Below are 19,954 nucleotides of genomic sequence, written 5' to 3' on the forward strand. Positions count from 1 at the left end.
ATATACTGTATATACAGTTAATTACCCAACAAAAGGTGCTAAAAATACAAGATTAGAAACGCATTTTTGACGACAATCATCATTGTACTTTCAGTTTCAAAATAAAGCGCCTATCAACCATGATCAGAAAGCACGAATTTTACCAGGCAGCAAGTTATTTACCAAATTACTCACTCTTTCACCCTGAAGCACGCAAAAGTTAATAAAGCTGTGCCCAATCGCATAATTTTCACGTGTAATATAAGCCTAGTTTACCTGTAATCCTCAATAAACCACTAAAAAAACACAGCTTTTGTTGAAATAATGTCTGTGTCCCACATTTACCGCCATGTTGACTCACGAGGAGCATTATGGGAAATCTATTTTCGGTTTAGCTGTGAGGCTGACGGACCGCAAAAAGTACATTTAGTTCATTTATAAACTTAAACTGTGGATGAGCTGTACCTATCTTTTTTGCGTTAAGGATGATTTTTAAAGTTTTATATTTGCGTGGGGATAATAATATTGGAATATCCGTTTGAAGTATGTATCACAAAATGTTGATCTTGTAAAATGTTAAAAGATAATCTTTATAATATCATATTGAAAAAATTAAGAACATGTATTTTTCATTTTAATTTAAACCTTTAATTTTATGCACAAAAATATTTGTGTGTCTTGTATATCTTCACAATTATTACATGTATAAAATTTAAGAAAATGTAAATATTAGGACAAAGAGCACTGGGAAAAATAATTATACTTCAATTCTTTTGATTATTTGTAAGAAAAAAATACCTTCATAAATTATTAATAAAATTCAACTGAACAAAATGGAGAAAAAGACACAAGAACAAAACAAGTTAATGGTTTGAAGTTTCTTGGACAGATGCCTGGTTTCCAATATTTATATGGATGCTAAATTATTGGATAGCTGGTGTTGGTCAGCAGGCTACACAGTGATTGGATTAAAAATATTCAATATCTCAATATCATCTCATATAGCATGTTGATTTCCTAGTCTACAACATATTTCTTCAAGCTGTTGTTTAAATCATTTTCTCTGAATATTTAAACCCAGGCTTGTAATGGAGCACACATGTAATGTCAGAAGTTATTGAAAATGCTTAGCACTTGCAATAGAACTTTTGAGTGGTCAGTTGAATTGAATGTGTGATGTCAGTGGGTGGAGCCTAGCAGATTTAATTATATTTAATGTATGCAGGCCATCTGGGGGATTAAAACATCTGGTCTATATGCAGAGACTAGCTATTTGTTACCTACTGCTGCTACCACTGCCACCACAACCTTGAAAACTCTGGATATATTCACAGTGCTCTGATAAACTCTAAGACAATCAGTAGTAACTGATGTGTACTGACGCTTGGAACTATAATTTTTGGCACCATACTTATTGAGCACCCATTTATACACTTGGAACTGAACTACTGTGATTTCAAAGTGAATGATGTAACGCTATTGTACCGAAGGTAAATCTATTTATTTTGAATAATTATTAAAAGTCAAATTTAAAATTAAATTTCATTTCAAAGGAGTTTAAACAATTATGAATATATAGATAAACATGTGCTTACATATTAAGTGTCACCCGCTGTTGTCATGGAAAAAGAATGTAAATCAGATTGAAGGAATTTTAAAATTTTCTGTCAATATGTGATACATCAAACTAATTTTTGTGGGTATCTTGATTTTAATTAATTAAGTAATTAATTATAATTTACCAATGAGTAAGAGAGTTGGTATCTTGTAACTTTGTAACATCTAAATTTATTAATTAATTGAAACTGCATACTTCTAAGATGAGATTTTGGTCACATTTGGAAAATCTGATCTAAGTTTACTGATGTTTAACAGCATTTGAATGAATTGAGCTGTCATGCATAAGCTAACAAAAGTTTGAGTATACAGTTGGACATTAAAACAATACATGGCTGTCATCTATGATTGATCCTGGTCACTACACATTCATCATCAGAGACCAAATTTTTTATGTTAATTGAACTTTTCGAGAGGTCATTTTATACATGCTGATTGTCAAAAGCTGTAAACAATCGCGTCTTGTCATTCAAGGCATATTATTTGAAGGACCAGTAGCTGGCTGACTGTTGAAGCATTAAGTACTTGTCTTTCTACTGGACGACAGTTGCGAAAAATATAGTTGTCAAATATTACGTTTTACGGAAAGTTGTGGACAATTGGACATGCACCTCTTGTTTTGTGTGACTGAAATTGAAGTGATATATATGAAGGCTTAACTGTAAAAGGCAAGTTTTATTTTAATAAATGGATTGAATTACCCATTATTTAAATCAGTTACAGTTTTAGATGCAGGTTTTCGGTTTAAAACATTATTTTGAATCTATGTTTTAGATCTTCAAACAATTTCTAGAGGCCAGGATATTATGTGGTATTATTTTCTCTTTGAAGTATCTAGTTTCTCTTTTGTCATTGTAATACAAGTGTTTTGTTTCTAGTAAAAACTAACATAGAAACCTTTGAAATTTATCTTTTTTGAATAATCACATTCACTTGCTTAAAGATCTTAAATTCAATTTCTTTGATGTTTAAAAAAGCTAATATTTAGAAAAAAAACACATTGTTTCTGAATTAAAGTTGCCGAAAAAAATATCAGTAGGCATACAAATAAACTTTTAAGGATTTAATGATTACTTTGTCCAATTAGGAAAGAAAAGTGGAAAAAAATAGAAAGAAAAATAATTCTGGGAAATATAGTAAGGGAGATAATTACAGTAGGGCGATATAGAAGCACATGAAGGGAGGTAACTTGGTGTCTTTGACAAAATATGGAACATGTTAAGTAGATGTCTTTTTAATGTATCTGTATTTTCTTATAGTGTATTCACTTAATCAAAGCAAGAAATATGACTAGACCAATCATCTTCATTTCATTATTTGTTGTTTTTTTCTCTGAGAATTAAAAATAAAATCCTTTAAAAATGCTGCTAAGTAAATGGTTCAAATGTCAAAAATTCTGAGATATGAAATTAATTATAGATTTTGGTTCAAATGTTTACACAAAGGCGTCTTTTCTTGGGATGTAAAGATTTTGAAGTGTCTGGAAGCAAGATATTAATGAGAAGCAGCTCCCATAAAATGCCCCTGTACCTCATGCCAATGTCCTCCGTCAAGTTTGGAATGTTTACTTTCAAATGCCTGCTTTATGTTCCATATGCTACAAAATTTTGAATTTATTTTCATTTTTTTATCATATTTATATACAAAACAAATTCTGTTTCTGTTTGTCGCAACAACAAAGTGATGTTGAATTGTTTTAAACGTGATTGCACAAAGAAGTTGGAGGCTTGTTGAAGTTTGTTTTTTATTTTATTTTTCTAAAAACATTTATTACTGTTTTGAAATAAATTAACTTTGTCATTTCATGTACGGTTATTACAAGTGCTGTATTTATTAACCATGAAAACGTCTGTATCATGAATCATAAAAAAACAGTCAGGTGTCTTTGATTTAAAATGATTAGTTTATTTTTTTAGTGTGGAAACCTTTCTGACACCACATTTGTTTTTAGTTTAAAAGCAAATTAGTTTAAATTCCAGTGTCAACATTTTCTTCCAGTGAAATTGAATTACATCAAGGCTTTTTAAGGTTTTAATTAATCTACTTATTCAATCTTTTAAATACATTCCTGTGCAAAAAGAAGTTGTGTAATTTGGTATCTGATTATTTCACGGGACAGTTATGTTACATCAGTGTTGTTATTTCCGACATTAATATATTTAAATTTACAAAAGTGTTTTAAATACTTACTACTTTAATGTATGTTGTATTTTGTTAAAAATCTACGAAAAAAAAAAATTAAGCCTGATTATTGGGTTTTAGTATTGCTTTAAAAACTGAATAGGAGTGAAAAACATACCCTGATATTAATTACGTAATTATTTAAGTAAAACATTGTAGAAAATATGTAAGATACAAAGTATCTTTATATATGTTACGTAAAAGAAGCAATCCTATGGTTGTAAAATGTTATTAGCAGGCCCTGTGTATGATAAAGTTGAGGTAATAACTACAAAAAGAATGTATCTTATTTCATTGTACGGTAAGTGAAATTGGTGGCTGGTAACAATACAAGCAAAGCAAAAAGTTTTGGCACTGCAGCCTGGGTTTCATTATTAATAATTGTAATAATTGTGATCACAATGGAAACCATATGCTTGTGTTGAAAGGGTTATGCAATTTAGATAGCGGTCAGTAATGACTGATGAGCCAACTGGCTGGCCAATCAGGCCCCTGGTCAGTATTCTCTCTATCAGAGGAGGATCATCAAAAGTATATGGTGTGAAATTTGAGAATCACCATGGTAACACAAGTTTTGCAGAAAAATAATCATTAACACAAATCAGTTTTCTAAAAAAATCCATTGATAACTGTTTGATGGTGTATGAGGGCTGTTGGTTGAGGATGGGTGGCCAGAAGTGAATGATTATCATTGTGCACATTGATTTATTGATTCTCATCACTGTCCTGTATTATGTCTTAAGATGGTTGCTTTCCATCATTTAGAACCAACAGTTCAGAGTCTTACACAATCAGATTAATTCAAGTACTGATAACCAGATGCTAGAAAAGTTGACATGTGTTATAACTAATTAGGCCCATAGTACTTTATAGAGTTTGATGTATTTTATCTTAAACTTTACGTACTGATTTCATTAAAATTGATCATTGGATATCAAACAATTAAGTTCTTTCTAAAGTCAGCTTTTAATAGATGAGTCAAGTTCAAAGGTAAAGATTTAAAGTTTATGTTTTTTTTAAGTAACTTAATGTTCAATCAAAACATGGAGATTATTCACTTATATTATTCTTTCATTTTTGATGGATTTGAAATTCAATTATTTTCACAGGTTTTATATAAAAGCAAATTTCTTCATTTACTGCCTTTTCTAAAAGATATAAGTAATATTTTCATAAATATATTACACAATTTTTAAATCAAAATAATGTTTTTGTAAGTTTTATCCTGTTATTCTACTTGTTGTTATTACAAGATTTAACTGCATAGTTTAATTTAACAAATCCAAGTTTTGTATTATTTGAATTTAAATAGAAAGAATAACATAGCCATTCCATTATATTTACATTTTCAGCCCAGTAATAATCCTTAAGCTTTTTAATACAAAACACGTCAAATTAAGTTTAAACTTGGTATCAATTTGTAAAGGCCATGATAACAACCATTATATATCTGTGTTTTTAAAATGATAAAATCAGAACAATACAAAATTTTCTTCTAACACCTAAGGCAGAATTGTCAATTCTAATCCTTATGGTCATTTAAAATTTTAGTTGGAGCTTATAAAAATATGATACACAGTTGGTTCAAAGTAAGATATTTTTGATAATTAACAGCAGATGGGCAATTACATTATCAATAATATCTACACATTTATGACCCACCCCCCTTAGAGGCCTCTCATATTATAGAATGTTTCAAAGAATTTGGACTGACCATCTACTAAGTATACATATTGATACAGGCCATCTGTTAAAGATGAATAATGAATTATTTCATTTCTAGTGTATTATTTCTGAGGAGATAGAAGCCTTACAGGTAAGGCTGAATTATTTATGATCTCTTTTTTATGGGGAAGAAAACTAGGTATTTGTTTTTCTGTTATTTACTGTTGTTTCTGACAGGAATAGTAGTTAGAAATTTATGAGTGTAAAAACCTCTAATTTCATTTCAAAATTACCAAATCTAATTTTTTGACACAGCACAGATTCTTTTTTATGTCGTAAAACATATTTGGTCGTGTATCTGTTTTTATGTTTATAAAGTTCCAAATTTGAACTGTTTGTTTGGCGTTTTTAGTGCTTTTTTTAACTTCGCAGTCGCTAATAAAAATCTCACTAGCTAAAAACGTAAAGTTTGTCCTCTAGTATTAAGATTAATCAAAAAAGGTGTCAGATGACTTTTTCTAACCTAATTTTGTTGCAATTCTTTTGTCAAAAATGTGCAGCACCAGATAATAAGGTTGCATAAAAAAGAGATTTTGAGAATTTGATGGGAATCTAGTGAAAGAAAAACGACTAAATGATGTTTTTTGCATCCTGCCAAACTTAAAAATCTTAGCAATTTGCACATTTCTTTTCTAAAACAGTTGCACTGGATTTCAAAAGCCTTTATAATTTGTGGCACAAGATTTTGCATCGCAAAAATGTGCACATCTGTCGGGGGTTCATTTTAAATAAAGAAAAAAGTTGCAAACGCGTTAAACTTGTTAAAATTCTCACAATTGAGATCAATATTCCCCAAAATGGTTTTATGATTGTAATTTGCATACATTGTTTCTCAATGTTAAAAACTGCACATTGGTAGAACATTTGACTATTTGTCCCTGAGGGAGAGGAGACATACCACTGTAATATATGGATTTTAACTTGGATTCTTTTCTCCAGTGGTAAGCATTTCTATAATAAGAAATAAAAGTGAACCTTGTAATAAAAAACAAACAAGATTTTAACATTGCATTAGCAGTTAATACAAAGAAAGGGTCAGCCTTCTTATGATACCGTTATCTGTTATTATAAGATTTGGTTGAACAAAGCAGAATTTATTCTCATTGATTATGTCATGTAAGTGTTTTCTTGGCATAAAAAAAATGTTAGGAGCACTAAAACATGTATGGTTGATGTGTAAAAATTGTCATTTGTTTCGGGTGCTTACTGCGGGCCTAATTGTGTTCTTGGAAACTTCAAACAGTGTTATCATTTTATTTGATTGTTGCAGTAACTTGAATCAAAATTTATATATCAGCAGAGTTACGAAAGTGGATCCAAACTTTATTTGCTTATGAAGTACGAAGTACCTAACATCTTGTGGTACCACCATATGACATTAATTACTGACTATAATGCTTGATCTGGAAGCCCTGACTTTTGGTAATTTAAAACAAATACAACCCACCAGAATATAAAACAAAGATTTGTGTAGGTTTTCCAAGAATTTGTATGGAAATATTACAACAAATAACATCTAAAAATTATTATCCAAACTACGTATTTTTCCTTGTATTAACATTTACTTTGTAACCTGATATTTGTCATATAGGTTTAAATTTAAATTTTGGTAGATGAAATATATCTGATACTTTAATTTTTTTCGGAGACATTTGAATTTTGAAACCAGTTATTCAAGTTTTTTTTATTTAAATTTGGTCTAGTCTTGTCATTCTTGAATTTAAATCTGAAATCCAAACCTCAATGAAAAACAAGATGAATTTTCATGGTTTGGGATTAGCAAGTCAAATTTGAATCCAATAAAATTGGCCATAAAACACAGAAAGGTGACTTAAATTAATTGTTTGAAATTTGAATTATTTTTAAATATAAGCTTTTAGCAAAAGTATTAAAATTTAAATTGTTTCTTTTTTATATTAGTATTTCACTTGCTTAATTTTGACAATTATATATTATCCTATTAAGCTTTTAATTTTTTGCACAAAACTCCACCATATTAAAATCTGATGAAGAATTTAATTTTCTTTTTCAATTAAATCTTTTTCGGGTAATATATTGCTAGTTTAATGAATTGGAGAGAATTGATTTTTTTAAATGCAAATGGATTATTGTCCAGTGGCCATTGCTTGGTGTCTGAAAGGATAATTTTGTTTTGTTTCCCCTCATTATCTGGAATCAAGTTTGTGCTGGAAAAGTGAAATTGACTATTGATTAATTATCTTTTATCAAATTTAAAATCAAATTGAATTCAGAGATCTGTCAAAGTTCTGTTTAATTTTTAAACTTTGGACAATGAAAACAAAAACATATGCAGTCTCTCAGCCATCGAGAGACGGATTAAAATTTTGCCTTCCAAACAAAGGCGTGTGCCGTCCATTTGCGGATATTGACCATGTGCCTTTTATCTAATGACACAGGCAGGGCCGAGCTTTGTTATGGCTTCGCACCATTTAAAGATGGTCGAAAAAACTGCCAAAACTGGTGATTTTAATTTAAGCTGTCTTAATGGCATCTATTATCAGTTATTTTAAATTGACCAACTCCGTGTGGATACTATTGGAAAAATTATTGATTGTCGACCATCATTAATGCTAATTAAAGCACATTGAAATAGCTTTTGTAAACATGATTTATCATTTTCAACCTCCACGGATAAGTTGCGCAGTTTTAAGAGTGCGTAATTGTTTTGGAATTTAATATTTATATAAGGTATGTTTAACTGACAACACATTTTTACCTCACATTACATGATAGGTGAGATATTTGTTAAAAGATGCCGCTCTGTATGTCGATGTTTTTTTATCGGAACTACTAAATATTACGGGGCAAAATACTTAATTGAAAACATAAAGTGATTAACCAAAGTGTGATTCATACATGAAGACTAATGGAAGTATTGATCTCTCCTCATGACATGTAAGCACCAGAAATCTGATGTTCTAGGATTATTTTTACATTATCTTTCATCAAAATCTTGATTATGCAATTCTCCATATTGATTTCCATCTATCAGATCATATTTGTATATTTCTGTGTATAATTCCATCCCTGATTTCTGATGTTGATAAAACTTAATTCCGCCAGTAATGAGAAATGCTCTCAAATTTGCTAATCTTTCTTGGTCAGTCTGTTACCATGGCAATGGTCAATTAAAATTCAATACTGGGCATGTTTCCATCTAACTGGGAGTTATTGATGCTGTTAGAATTCTTTCCAATATATTATAGAAAATCCTGGCCACTATATGCAATTGATTTTTGTGGGAAACAATTTCTGTGAAAAATCTTACTTTAAAGCTTTTTTGTGGAAATTAACAATTTATGTAAGTATTTTTTTGTTTTATACATTTTTTGTAAACTGATATACCAGGGAATGGACTTGACACTGTAACTGGGATTTCAACTGATTTGACACTGAATGGGGTAATATTCGCAGAGTTGCGCTGACATATGACTGCAACATCTGGACATTTCATTTAAACTGGACAGGAAATATCTAATTATGTGACAAGCAGTTACTCTCAGTGTTAATGAAAATATCTCCATGGTTACAACTTTGACATTTAACAGTTAAGTTCTTTGTAGATGTTTAAAATTTGATATTTTATTTCGGTACATTATTTTTATGATGTATGTGTAAGTACCTACTGAAGTTTATGATAACACTCCCAGGGTTAAGTACTGACTATCAGTTTGAAAGGAATAGTTGTCTTCTGTGCCTTATGGTATGATTTTTTTCTGTTTTTGTTTTGTTTTTATTGTTGTTTAAGTCGAGATTGGATAAATATTTTTTTCTCAGATTTTATTTTATAATTAAAAAATGTGGCTGTTTTTTTGTTATAGAGTGATAACAAACAACGTAAACTATTTAAATATTTGCCTTTTTCAGTTTTCTTATTTGAAACTATCTATTATATGTTTGCATTTCGAAATGCAATTTTTACAGAGTGCAAATGTTTTAGATTTTTTTAAACCTACATGAGCATTCTTAAAGATCACGTAATGTAATTTTTAATTCATATTTAAATTAGAAATTATTGGATTCTGTTCATTTGAAAAGAATAATATGAAGTACATGAATTTTTCAAGTTATACTTTCAACGAATAATCAGCAATTTAAATCAAGATAGACAGTACATAATATATGCAAACTAGAGCTGCATCAGGATTCAAAATGTAAATTTGTGAATTAAACTCAGATTGAATTTAAATGATATGTATAGATTGACAAAAAATCACCCTGACAACTTATAGATATTATCTTCTCGGAAAAACAACAACAAAAACAACTCCTATCTGTAAACAGAGAATAAATTGTTCGATGATTTTATAATCAATAGTTAGTTCTTGGCTTGGACAATATCCAGGGGAAAAAAACAGAACTTAATTTTACTAGCAACTATTGGATTCCTTTTTTTTCAAATGTATCAAATATTTATGAATCATTTCAGACATTTTGCTGCTGGCAAGACTTTGATGTCTGTTTTTTTTTCTCGAATTTATTCGACTTCATTTGGTTTAAAACAGGACAAAAATGCTAATTTCTTTGAAGTTTGTAAAATTTCCAGAGTGGTCGTCATTTAATTGCTTCTAACTTCATAAAAAACATTCATCTAAATAAAATATAGGGCCTTTTCATTTTCATCAGTCATCTTGGTCAACTACTCACCTGAATCCTGTTTAAAAAATACATTAAAGTTTTATTTCACATTGATGTATCTTGATAAAAATGTAAATTTGATGGAGTGAACTCCTGTTGATATCAAAATGTGTAAAAGTATAAGGTGGAGTTATTAAATAAATGTTAAAGTGTGTTAAAAGTTCAAATTTTGTGGAATGTTTTAAAAATGACTTTTTTTTAACACTCGGACATTAAACAAGTATCAGTTAATTGATAGGATTTTATCAAATTTAGGATATATCGGCTTCAGCTATTGAGATTGTTTTAGTAATTAAATTAAGATATTAACATTATGGGTTTATGGATGTAATTGTTTCATCATCCTTAGACTGTGTAACTATTAATTCTGTTCATTCTGTTATCATAAAGATGTTTTCCACCTCTAATTGCTATTTAAATTAATTGAAAATACTGGTATAGAGATTTCATTTGATGGGTATAAAACAAACATGTTTAACTAATAAGAAAAAGATATTTAAAATTGTTCTTTGTCTATTTTCAGGTGAGAAGAATCAAACGGTCATGTGAGTTGAACCAACGCTTCTCCTCAACGCAAAAGAATTCTACATTTGTCATAGCAACAAAAACGATTGACTGCTTGTACTAAACACTTTTATGACATTCAAACATGGATTTGATGTCTATGAAATCCTCCAGACGCAAACAAAGTAAACCAATACGGGTATCATACAGTGATGACTCTGAAATGCCATTGGCTCCTCAAGCCCAGCCTGAGGAAGAACTAGTGAACGGTGACAGCATTGAGTCGAGTGACGTCGAACACGAGAAGGAAAATAAGTTTGGTGAATCTCTGGAGCGATTTGGTGAAAACAAAGACAATCGTGAAATGTCTAGTCCTATGAATCTTGCCATGCGTGAGTCAGCATTTCCCACTGCATACCACAGACTGGCCAGTGAGTTCTCTATGAAGAACGTGTTCGTGCCCAATGGGCACAATAATAGTGTAATGGAGGGGGAAAATAACATTGATAAGAATGGTAATGATATGGTTGATGGTGAATATGATGTGAAGGGCGATGGTGAAAAGCCCAAGGACAGGTCAGGAATTTTTCATCCTGATGCTTATTGTGAGCTGTGTGACAAAGAATTTTGTAACAAGTACTTTCTGAAAACACATAAAGCTAACAAGCATGGCATATATGAGAACAGTTCATCGCCATTTGCTCCGAGTGTCAACCCACTTCCACCAAGCATGGTACTACCTCAGGACTACTCTAATTTGCCCTTCAAACTTAACATGGACTATCAGCTACCTCCACTGAAGCCTAATGGGATTCCCCCAAAGCCTCCTACGCCTCAGCTTACGCCCCCAAGCATACTACCGGCGTCGCCACCTCGTCAGTCTCCACCGATGTCGCAGTCGCTAAGCCAGACCCAAGTGAAGCCAAGCCCAGCCCCATCACCATTGATGACGCCAACTAAGCCAAAGTCTGACACTTCCTCAACTGCTGGCTCAGAGAATGGAGACAAGAAAACAGGCCAGGATATGGAGGACTTCTGTGAGATCTGCCAAAAGCACTTCTGCAATAAGTACTACCTCAAAAAGCACAAGAATGATGTCCATGGTATTGCTCCACCCGATACGCCTATGTTGGGTAAACGTGGTGGCCGACCCCCAAACTCAGAAATCAAGCTTCCAGCAACTCCTGTCACATCAGACTCTCCCCTTATACCTCATTCTCTTGCCAACTTGCCTGGCTTGCCAAACATGCCTGGTGTCATGGTGCTGAACCCATTCTTGCCGCCGATGCTGTTCCCAGGGGGGATGCACGGCCCGATGCCACCGAGACCTCCTCACCTCCAGCTGAACTCTCCACTTCAATATTCCGGAAGTGCTGCCATGCCAGCTTCCTCAATGAGTGATTCCAAGTCATTTTCTCCAGGCTCTTCCTCATCTGCTACCTCAGCCTCCCCATCAGGAGGCATCTCTGCAGAGGCTCTCAGAAACATCGGTATTCCCATCCCAGATGGAGCAAGCCCCAATGATGCTCTACGTAGAATGGGCCTCATGAGTCCTGATGGTCAGATCACCAGTGATATCCTCAGAGGGATGGGTGTTCTTGGTGAAGAGACATTCTGTGACATCTGCCGAAAAGAGTTCTGCAATAAATATTTCCTAAAGATACACAAGGCTAACAAGCATGGTATCTACACTGACGAGCCACTGATGCCTCCGTCCATGGCTGGTGCCATGAACATGAGTTTGCCTACAAAGTCTAGTGATTCAACCGCAATTACCTCAGAACCTAATCGTTCAAGTGATAAAGAACGTGCAAAAGACAATAATTATGAAGGCAATAAGCCAGATTCTAGTCCTAAAGCTGCAACAACCCCTGTGTCTCAGCCGTCAGAGTTCCTCACTCACTGCAATCTGTGTAGCCAGGAGTTCGCCAGCAAGTACGCATACAGGATTCATCGTATTCAGGCCCACGGAATGATCAACGAGCCCTTCAATGAGGCAGAGCTTGCAGAAGAGGCATTCCGTCTGCACAATGGTGAACTCCCCAAGCATGTTAGTGCAAAAATAGCTGAAGAGATATCTGCAATGGAGCGAAACACTGAGGCATCTGGCTTCTCCACAATGTTTGGCAGTATGGTTGCGGCGAAACTAGCTGATCGTGTAACATGTGAAATTTGTAATAAGGAACTTTGCAATAAGTATTTCCTTAAAGTGCATAAGATGAAAGTGCATGGGATTGATATACAATCTCAAGACAGATCACCGAAGCCTGGAACGACCATGCAACAGAGTGAACGTCCTATGCTGCCGAAGCTAGATTTCAGCCCATCTGCAGGAAGCAGGATGGACTTCAACAGCTTTGCGCGTACGTTCAATCTGAAACCTGAGCCAAAAGATCTAAACCTATCCCGACCAAATTCAACCACCTCACTTGACAATCCAAATCAGTCTGTTGAACGACCATCAAATGATGAGCTTGTTAAGATGGGAATGGACCCAGAAGCTTACTGTGAAATCTGCAAAAAGGAGTTCTGCAGCAAATATTTCCTGCGGACACACAAACAGAACATTCACGGTATCCCGCCGAAAACTGAAAGCCAGGAGAAATCTTACCCTATGCCATCAGTTCCATCAATGATGTCATCGATGGCATCGTCTATGGCATCATCAATGGCGTCGTCGATGATGGCTCCGCACCTTGCTCTGTCCACACCACTTCTACCGACCAGCTTTATGTCCATGTCTAGCATGCAACCTTATGGACAGGCCAAACCCATGAACCTGTCCTCAAGCTCTGGTTTCCTTGGCAACAGTTTCGGTGGGCGATCCAAAAGTGGTCCAGGTAGTGTGGGAAAGCTGAAGGAGCCTCAAAACTCTGCGCGTGTAACATGTGAGCTGTGCAGTAAAGAACTCTGTAATAAGTATTTCCTACGCACCCACAAGATCAACAAACATGGTATCCTGCCAGAAGATCTATCTCCATGTGCTAGTCAGAACATGTCTCCTAATACCTCAGATATAGAAACTGCCAGTAACTCTTCCTTCCCAATGGATGCAACCCATGACAAGGGACTGCAGAGCCCAAAATTGAACCTGGAAAACTCCAAGCTTTTTACCAACAGGATTGATGACGGCCCAATGCATTTTCCTGAGGCTCTCAACCTGAAAATGAGAGCAGAAATTGATCGCTATGGAAACAACAATGAGACTGAAACTTGCCACCTCTGCAGTCGAAAGTTCAAGAGCTCAAAATGGCTTAAACAACACATTCTTAAAGATCACGCTGGTCTTACAGCTCTCTCACCTACGATGGAGAAAGCCTTCAATCTTGGCGGACGCTATGCACCACTCGAACTACGCACCTGTTCTGTTTGCAGCATTGTATTCCCAAGCGAAATGTCCATGCAGTTACATATGATCCAAGAGCATAATGCTCAAGTGACAATTAAAACAGAGGGTTCTACACAGCCAGGCAATGACTATGAATCTCGAGGCCAATTCTCAGGGACTGTTAAAAAGTATGGCCTTAAGCCGCGTTTCACCTTTTCCGTGAAGCAGAAATCATACAATTGTTCTGTATGCAACCACAGCAGCAAATGGTTGTCAAACATTCTCTCCCATGAAAGGTTGGTTCATGGTATTGATCATAACACAAGAAAGCTTCAATGCAAATCTTGCCGAAAATTGTTCAGAAAGAGCCGCATCCTACGCCTTCACATGATGAAGGTCCATGGAGACTATTCAATGAATGAGAGTCCACAGAAGCAGTATCGCTGCACAACTTGCAGCCAGTCATTCCCGACACCACTGCAATGTCACCAGCACATCAGAAAGGATCACATTCGGGGTCACAGCTTCCGTGTTAACAACCATCGCAGTAATGTCCGACACAAGTGCTCGAGGTGCAGTTTCAGCACCCGATTCCGCAAGCAGTTCCAACGCCACGTGATGCGCTGTCAGGTTGCTAAGAAGGTAAACAGCCAACCTGGTATGTTCGAGGAGCACAACACTTCAGGGAAAAACAATCATGCCTCTCTAAACATTCATGCAGAGGCTCTGAATGGATGTGATGATTACACGATGCAGACTTTCCAGATTAAACAGTGCAATGGTGATGGTGTGTTTGTGACCTCCATTGTGGAAATGCCCGTTCTAAAGAAACTGAAAGATTCAACCTCGGTTTCCTTCATGGTCACTCCCGTGGATGGACAGTGATGGCCTGTAGTGGACAAAAGTGCAATGGTCAGTGGGAAGGCGAATCTCAGACAATGATATTTAACAGGGAGATGTTTGCAGTGGTCGGCATGCATGTTCCCTACTTATACACTATGTGCAATCTTTCATATTGTTGTTGACATTGTTCAGTTTATTATGTTAATATATTTGCTTTAAAGACAATTTTTGACTGTATCGTTCTTGAAGTTAATGTATATTTGTCATTTTATTGTTTAATAGTAGCAAGTAGTAAACATATTATGCGTAATATTTATTGATTCATACTGCCTAAAACTATGGTTTGGGGTGTCCTAAGTTATTTTCCATTGCCAAATTGATTCCTTGTCAAATAAGCGATTTTGAATTACATGTACATGTACACTGTTTATTTATATGCTAATTAGAGATGTTTTGTTTGAATGTATATTGACTGTTGTGTCTATTGATACCTGATTTTCAAGGTAATATTTTTGAATGTAAGGTGAGTTATTCAATGAAAATAATTGGTATTTTAAAAGTATTATTATTCAAAAGAGTTAAGACGGATTAATATTGAATATTGTGTACTTTTGTAAAAATAACACTGCAATTTTGTATGACTGAGCATAAATATTACCAACTTACAATGTTGAAATTGATCAGTATTATTTGACTATGGCGTATAAGATTACATTGTTATAGAGCAATATGCTACTTGTAAATGTCTGTATATAGTCTATATACACGCCTCCCTATGATCAGTAAGTGTACATCACTTGGAAAAACTCCTGCTTTATGCCACTCAAGTTACATTGAAACTAAAATGATGTATAATTTACATTATATTTACATTTAATCTCCCATAAATTCCCCCCAAGAGAGACAAATTTTCCTATTATATGTAAGAAACTGGTAATGTAATGGAGCAGTCCTTAAAATAACCATTATCATAGTCGTTTAGTTTATTGACCAATATCTACATTCAAGAAAATTGTTCATATTTCAGAAGTTTTTGGCTCTCAAATTTCTGTGAAGTTATTATAACTGAATTGAAGACCATTTATTGATCAGGAACCAGACTTTTTTATGGCATGAAAATGGCTTTTGACTGTCAATTTTTCTCAGACATCATAAAAAGGTTAATATGTTTAGATTTTGGCTCTGATTATATAGTGATGTGTATTGTCCATTTCAAATTGTTGGATGTTTTGTAATACAACTCCGTTCTAAGTGTTGTTCTGAATTCCAACTTTTTGTGATAAATATTCGCAAACTCTTTAACACCCTGTAATATGCCTTTTGAAGTATTCATATTTTCTTTGAATATATGTTTGAAGCAATATTGAATTAACTGACAGTTAAAGGTGTGTTGCTCCAGTCAGGATATGCATTTTGTGCAGCTATTTTTCCAAGAATAATTCCATTTATGTTCTTTGAATGTGTTATTTTTAACTTTTATCAACTTGAAATGCTTCAACTCATCCGTTACCCATTCTGTTTCCATTGTTCCATTGAAAATCTCAGAATCTTTGCCTCATATCCATTTTTCAATTCCATTTCAAATTTTTTTAGGAGGTTTTTCCATTTGCATTAATCTCTTATCAGATTTGAGTTTGAATTTTGATGTTTGAAACACATACACGGTCGTTATTTATAGGGGATAATATCTTAAGTATTGCTGTTGTTTTGAGTAATTATTAAATTGTGTTGTTTTGCGTAGTTATTTATAAATGGAGCAACAAAGACGATACTCATCTGAGAAATCATCGGAGAGTACGGTTTTGTGTTTAGGATATAGACTTAACTTAGTTTTGAATATACATGTACCTCGATATGAAAATCAATTAGTCGAATTCAAAAGTAAAAGTTAACTAACCAGGTTTTTGTTTCTCATCAGCAAATTATTATTTTGGTTTAGAAGAACATGCCATTTATTTTTTGTAAATGCCAATAAAATTTCAATACAGAATATGTTGTTGATGAAAATAGGTTACATTTTAAATAAAAGCAGTTTTTCAACATTATTTTCATTTATTTTTTTAAAATAGAAAAAAATGTTTAGTGGGCTTGTTGATTTGATTTTGGTATTTTCACATTCAAAGTAGTGCTTATTGTTATACACAGGTTAAAGGCCTTAATGTTATAAAATCTTATTTTTTTCGGCCATTGATTTTGAAATGATGCTTCCTTTATTTAAAAAAGCCGTTTGTGTTCCAATCAATATACCTATATTCTGGTATTTAACTTTCTTGATTTTAACTGTTAAAAATACAAGTGTATACTTTATCCAATTTGCATTTTTTCACTATGTGTTCAATTCAACTTGTGTGCATGTGTGTAAATTTTATTTTTGTCGAAAAAGAAAAAAAGTAAAATGCTGTGCTCTGTTAATTTAGCTATTTAATTATTGATGTATATTACGCAGCATTTTCTTTTTTTATTTCTCGACCTTTTCCCTGTGTGATTTGACATGGATTGTTTTATTTTGATTTATAATTACAATTAATATATTTTACATAAATGTCACTTTGTTGAAATTTACAACTTTGTCTTTGGTCTTATTAATTAATCCCATTTAAACATTTGCAAGGAGAGCATTTTTATGTCACAATTTTGTTTCCTTCAGTACAAAAAGCACTCAACAGTGATAAATGTGAGTGCTAACTTTTACAAAATATTTGGTGTACTGTAAAGAAAACTGTGACAATGAATCATGCTTTCTTTAGACCTGCTAATCCCTGTTTAAAGTCATAAAGCTTCTGGACCTGAGTTAAAGGTTAAAGCTATTGGATCCAAGTTAAAGGTCAAAGCTATTGGATCTGAGTTAAAGGACAAAGCTATTGGATCTGAGTTAAAGGACAAAGCTATTGGATCCACCTTTGAGGTCAAAGCTACTTGATCTCTGTTTAATGTCAAAGCTACTGGATCCATGTTCAAGGTCAAAGCTACTGGATCTGTTTCAAGGGTCAAAGCTATTGTATCCGTTTTTAAGGTCAACGCTACTGGATCTGTGTTCAATGTCAAAGCTATTGGATCCATCTTTAAAGTCAAAGCTTCAGAATCCGAGGTAAAGGTAAAAGCTACTGGATTTGTGATTAGGGTCAAAGCTACTGGATCCATCTTGAAAATCAAAGTTACTGAATCCCAGTTAAAGGTCAAAGCTACTGGATATGTGTTCAAGGTCAAAGCTGCTTGATCCATATTCAAGATCAAAACTACTGGATCTGTTTTCAAGGGTCAAGGCTACTGGATCCAATTTTTAAGGTCAAAGCTACTGGATTTGTGTATAAGGTCAAAGCTACTGGATCTATCTTAAAAATATAGTAACCAGATCCCAGATAAAGGTTATAGCTACTGGATTTGTGATGAAGGTTAAGCTACTGGATCCATGGTCAAGGTCAAAGTTACTGGATTTGTTTTCAAGGGTCAAAGCAACTGGATCCATATTTAAAGTGAAAGCTACTTAATTTTCGTTCTAGGGCAAAGCTACTGGATCAATTTTTAAGGTTAAAGCTACTGGATTTGTGTTCAAGGTCAAAGCTGCTGGATCCATCTTTCGAATCAAAGCTACTGGATCTCAGTTTCAGTTAAAGGTCAAAGCTAATGGATCCATGTAAAAGATTAAATCTACTGGGTCCCAGATAAAGGTCAAAGCTACTGGATTTGTGTTCAAGGTCAAAGCTACTTGGTCAATGTTCAAGGTCAAAGTTACTGGATCTGTTTTCAATGGTCAAAGCTACTGGATCCATATTTATCTGGTCCAAGCTACTGGATCCAGTGTTTAAGGTCAAAGCTACTGGATCCCAGTCAGAATTCAAAGGTACTAATGGATACTTAATCAAGGTCAAAGCTACTAGATCTCAGTTATAGATCTAGACTACTGGATCTGTGTTTTAGTTCAAATTGCCTGGATCCCTATTTAAGGTCAATGCTACTGGAACCCTATTTAAGGTCAAAACTATTGGATCCCAGTTGAAGGTTAAAGCATTCAAGCTATTTACATGAAACTGAGTATAGAATATAGTTGCATAACACATGCATTAACAAATGTATGTGAAGCAAGAGCTATCACTCCTTGGTCAGTTGAGAAAAATACTGACTGTCCACTTGGTGTACACATTCTTTTCAACCATTGTAGGCAAATTGGTCTCTTGCTACAAGAAAATGTGTCATTAGAGAATGATTTATAAAAGCAAACTTGCTTGCGTTAATTGCGTCATTGTCACTTGCAATGACCACATGGAATTGGTGCCATTAAACAATGACAACTACTTTTAAATAAGTATTAACACTTATTAGCATGTACCAGTACATTTGAAGATTGTCTTAGAAATGTTAACCATGCAGTACAAATCCTGGCTTCTTTGCAGCTTAAAGTTGCTATAGTCGCTGATAAGCCTAGATACATAGAATAATGGTAATAATAATTACTACGGACAAAGTACAAAAACTCATGTGGTTATTTCAAATGTGAAGGTCTATTTAATTCACCCAGAAAATGTTAGGGACTAAAAACGATGACAAGGAAAGTACGTCAATAAAGTCTAAAAGCATTATTGGGATTACACAATCATTTTTCTGCAATAATAAGAAAACCATGGGCTGTTTCATTACAAGTGGCACCTCTATTCCACTTAGGAACTTCAATGTGGAATTTTTGACAACATATGGGACCATCATGTCGCTCCCAATAAAACTTTGTAGAATGAGAAAATACAAAGTTTTCGTTTAATAACTACTTAAGATGTGCAGGTTAAGCCGTAATTATACATCAATAAAACAATATTTATGTAAAATATGTGGAAACCGTACATACTGAAAATATCTCACTCTTTTTCCACAATCATATGAGGTCTTGTACCTTTGTTACCTTATAGCTTAACCACAAAGTCATTTTGACCTCACACACCTTATAACTAAAAACAAATACACATTTTTTCATTGATTTGCAAGGCTTTCATAATGTTTGTACAAAAAGGTTAAAGCCAAATTCTTCTCTGAAAATAAGTTAACTCATCCCTGATATTTGACAATTATTATAAGATTGTCTACCGGGAACGTTAACCTGGGGGAGTACGGTACTTAGAACAATATGAA

General features: G+C 33.7%; 2 protein-coding genes across 4 annotated transcripts in view; one reads left to right on the forward strand and one right to left on the reverse strand.

The window, feature by feature from the left end:
• LOC128214573 (probable serine/threonine-protein kinase kinX) overlaps window positions 1–351 on the reverse strand; it is a 129,586-nt gene extending 129,235 nt beyond the window's left edge. For both annotated transcript variants that reach the window (XM_052921125.1, XM_052921124.1), the window contains exon 1: window positions 256–351. The gene's annotated coding sequence lies outside the window, so the exon portion shown is untranslated. The remainder of the gene's footprint in view (window positions 1–255) is intronic.
• A 35-nt stretch (window positions 352–386) lies between these two features.
• Window positions 387–17,395, forward strand: LOC128214071 (uncharacterized). 2 transcript variants are annotated; one of them, XM_052920323.1, is made up of 2 exons: window positions 387–522; window positions 10,685–17,395. In XM_052920323.1, exon 2 carries the CDS (start codon window positions 10,811–10,813, stop codon window positions 14,876–14,878), a length of 4,068 nt encoding a protein of 1,355 aa, XP_052776283.1. In that variant the 5' UTR covers window positions 387–522; window positions 10,685–10,810; the 3' UTR covers window positions 14,879–17,395. The 2 variants fall into 2 exon arrangements, with proteins under 2 accessions (XP_052776283.1, XP_052776284.1); XM_052920324.1 differs by lacking the exon at window positions 387–522 and adding an exon at window positions 1,079–1,469.
• The last annotated feature ends 2,559 nt before the right edge of the window (window positions 17,396–19,954 follow it).

Source organism: Mya arenaria, chromosome 13 (genome assembly GCF_026914265.1).
Source record: "Mya arenaria isolate MELC-2E11 chromosome 13, ASM2691426v1".
In the NCBI taxonomy this organism is placed as follows: Eukaryota; Metazoa; Mollusca; class Bivalvia; order Myida; family Myidae; genus Mya; species Mya arenaria.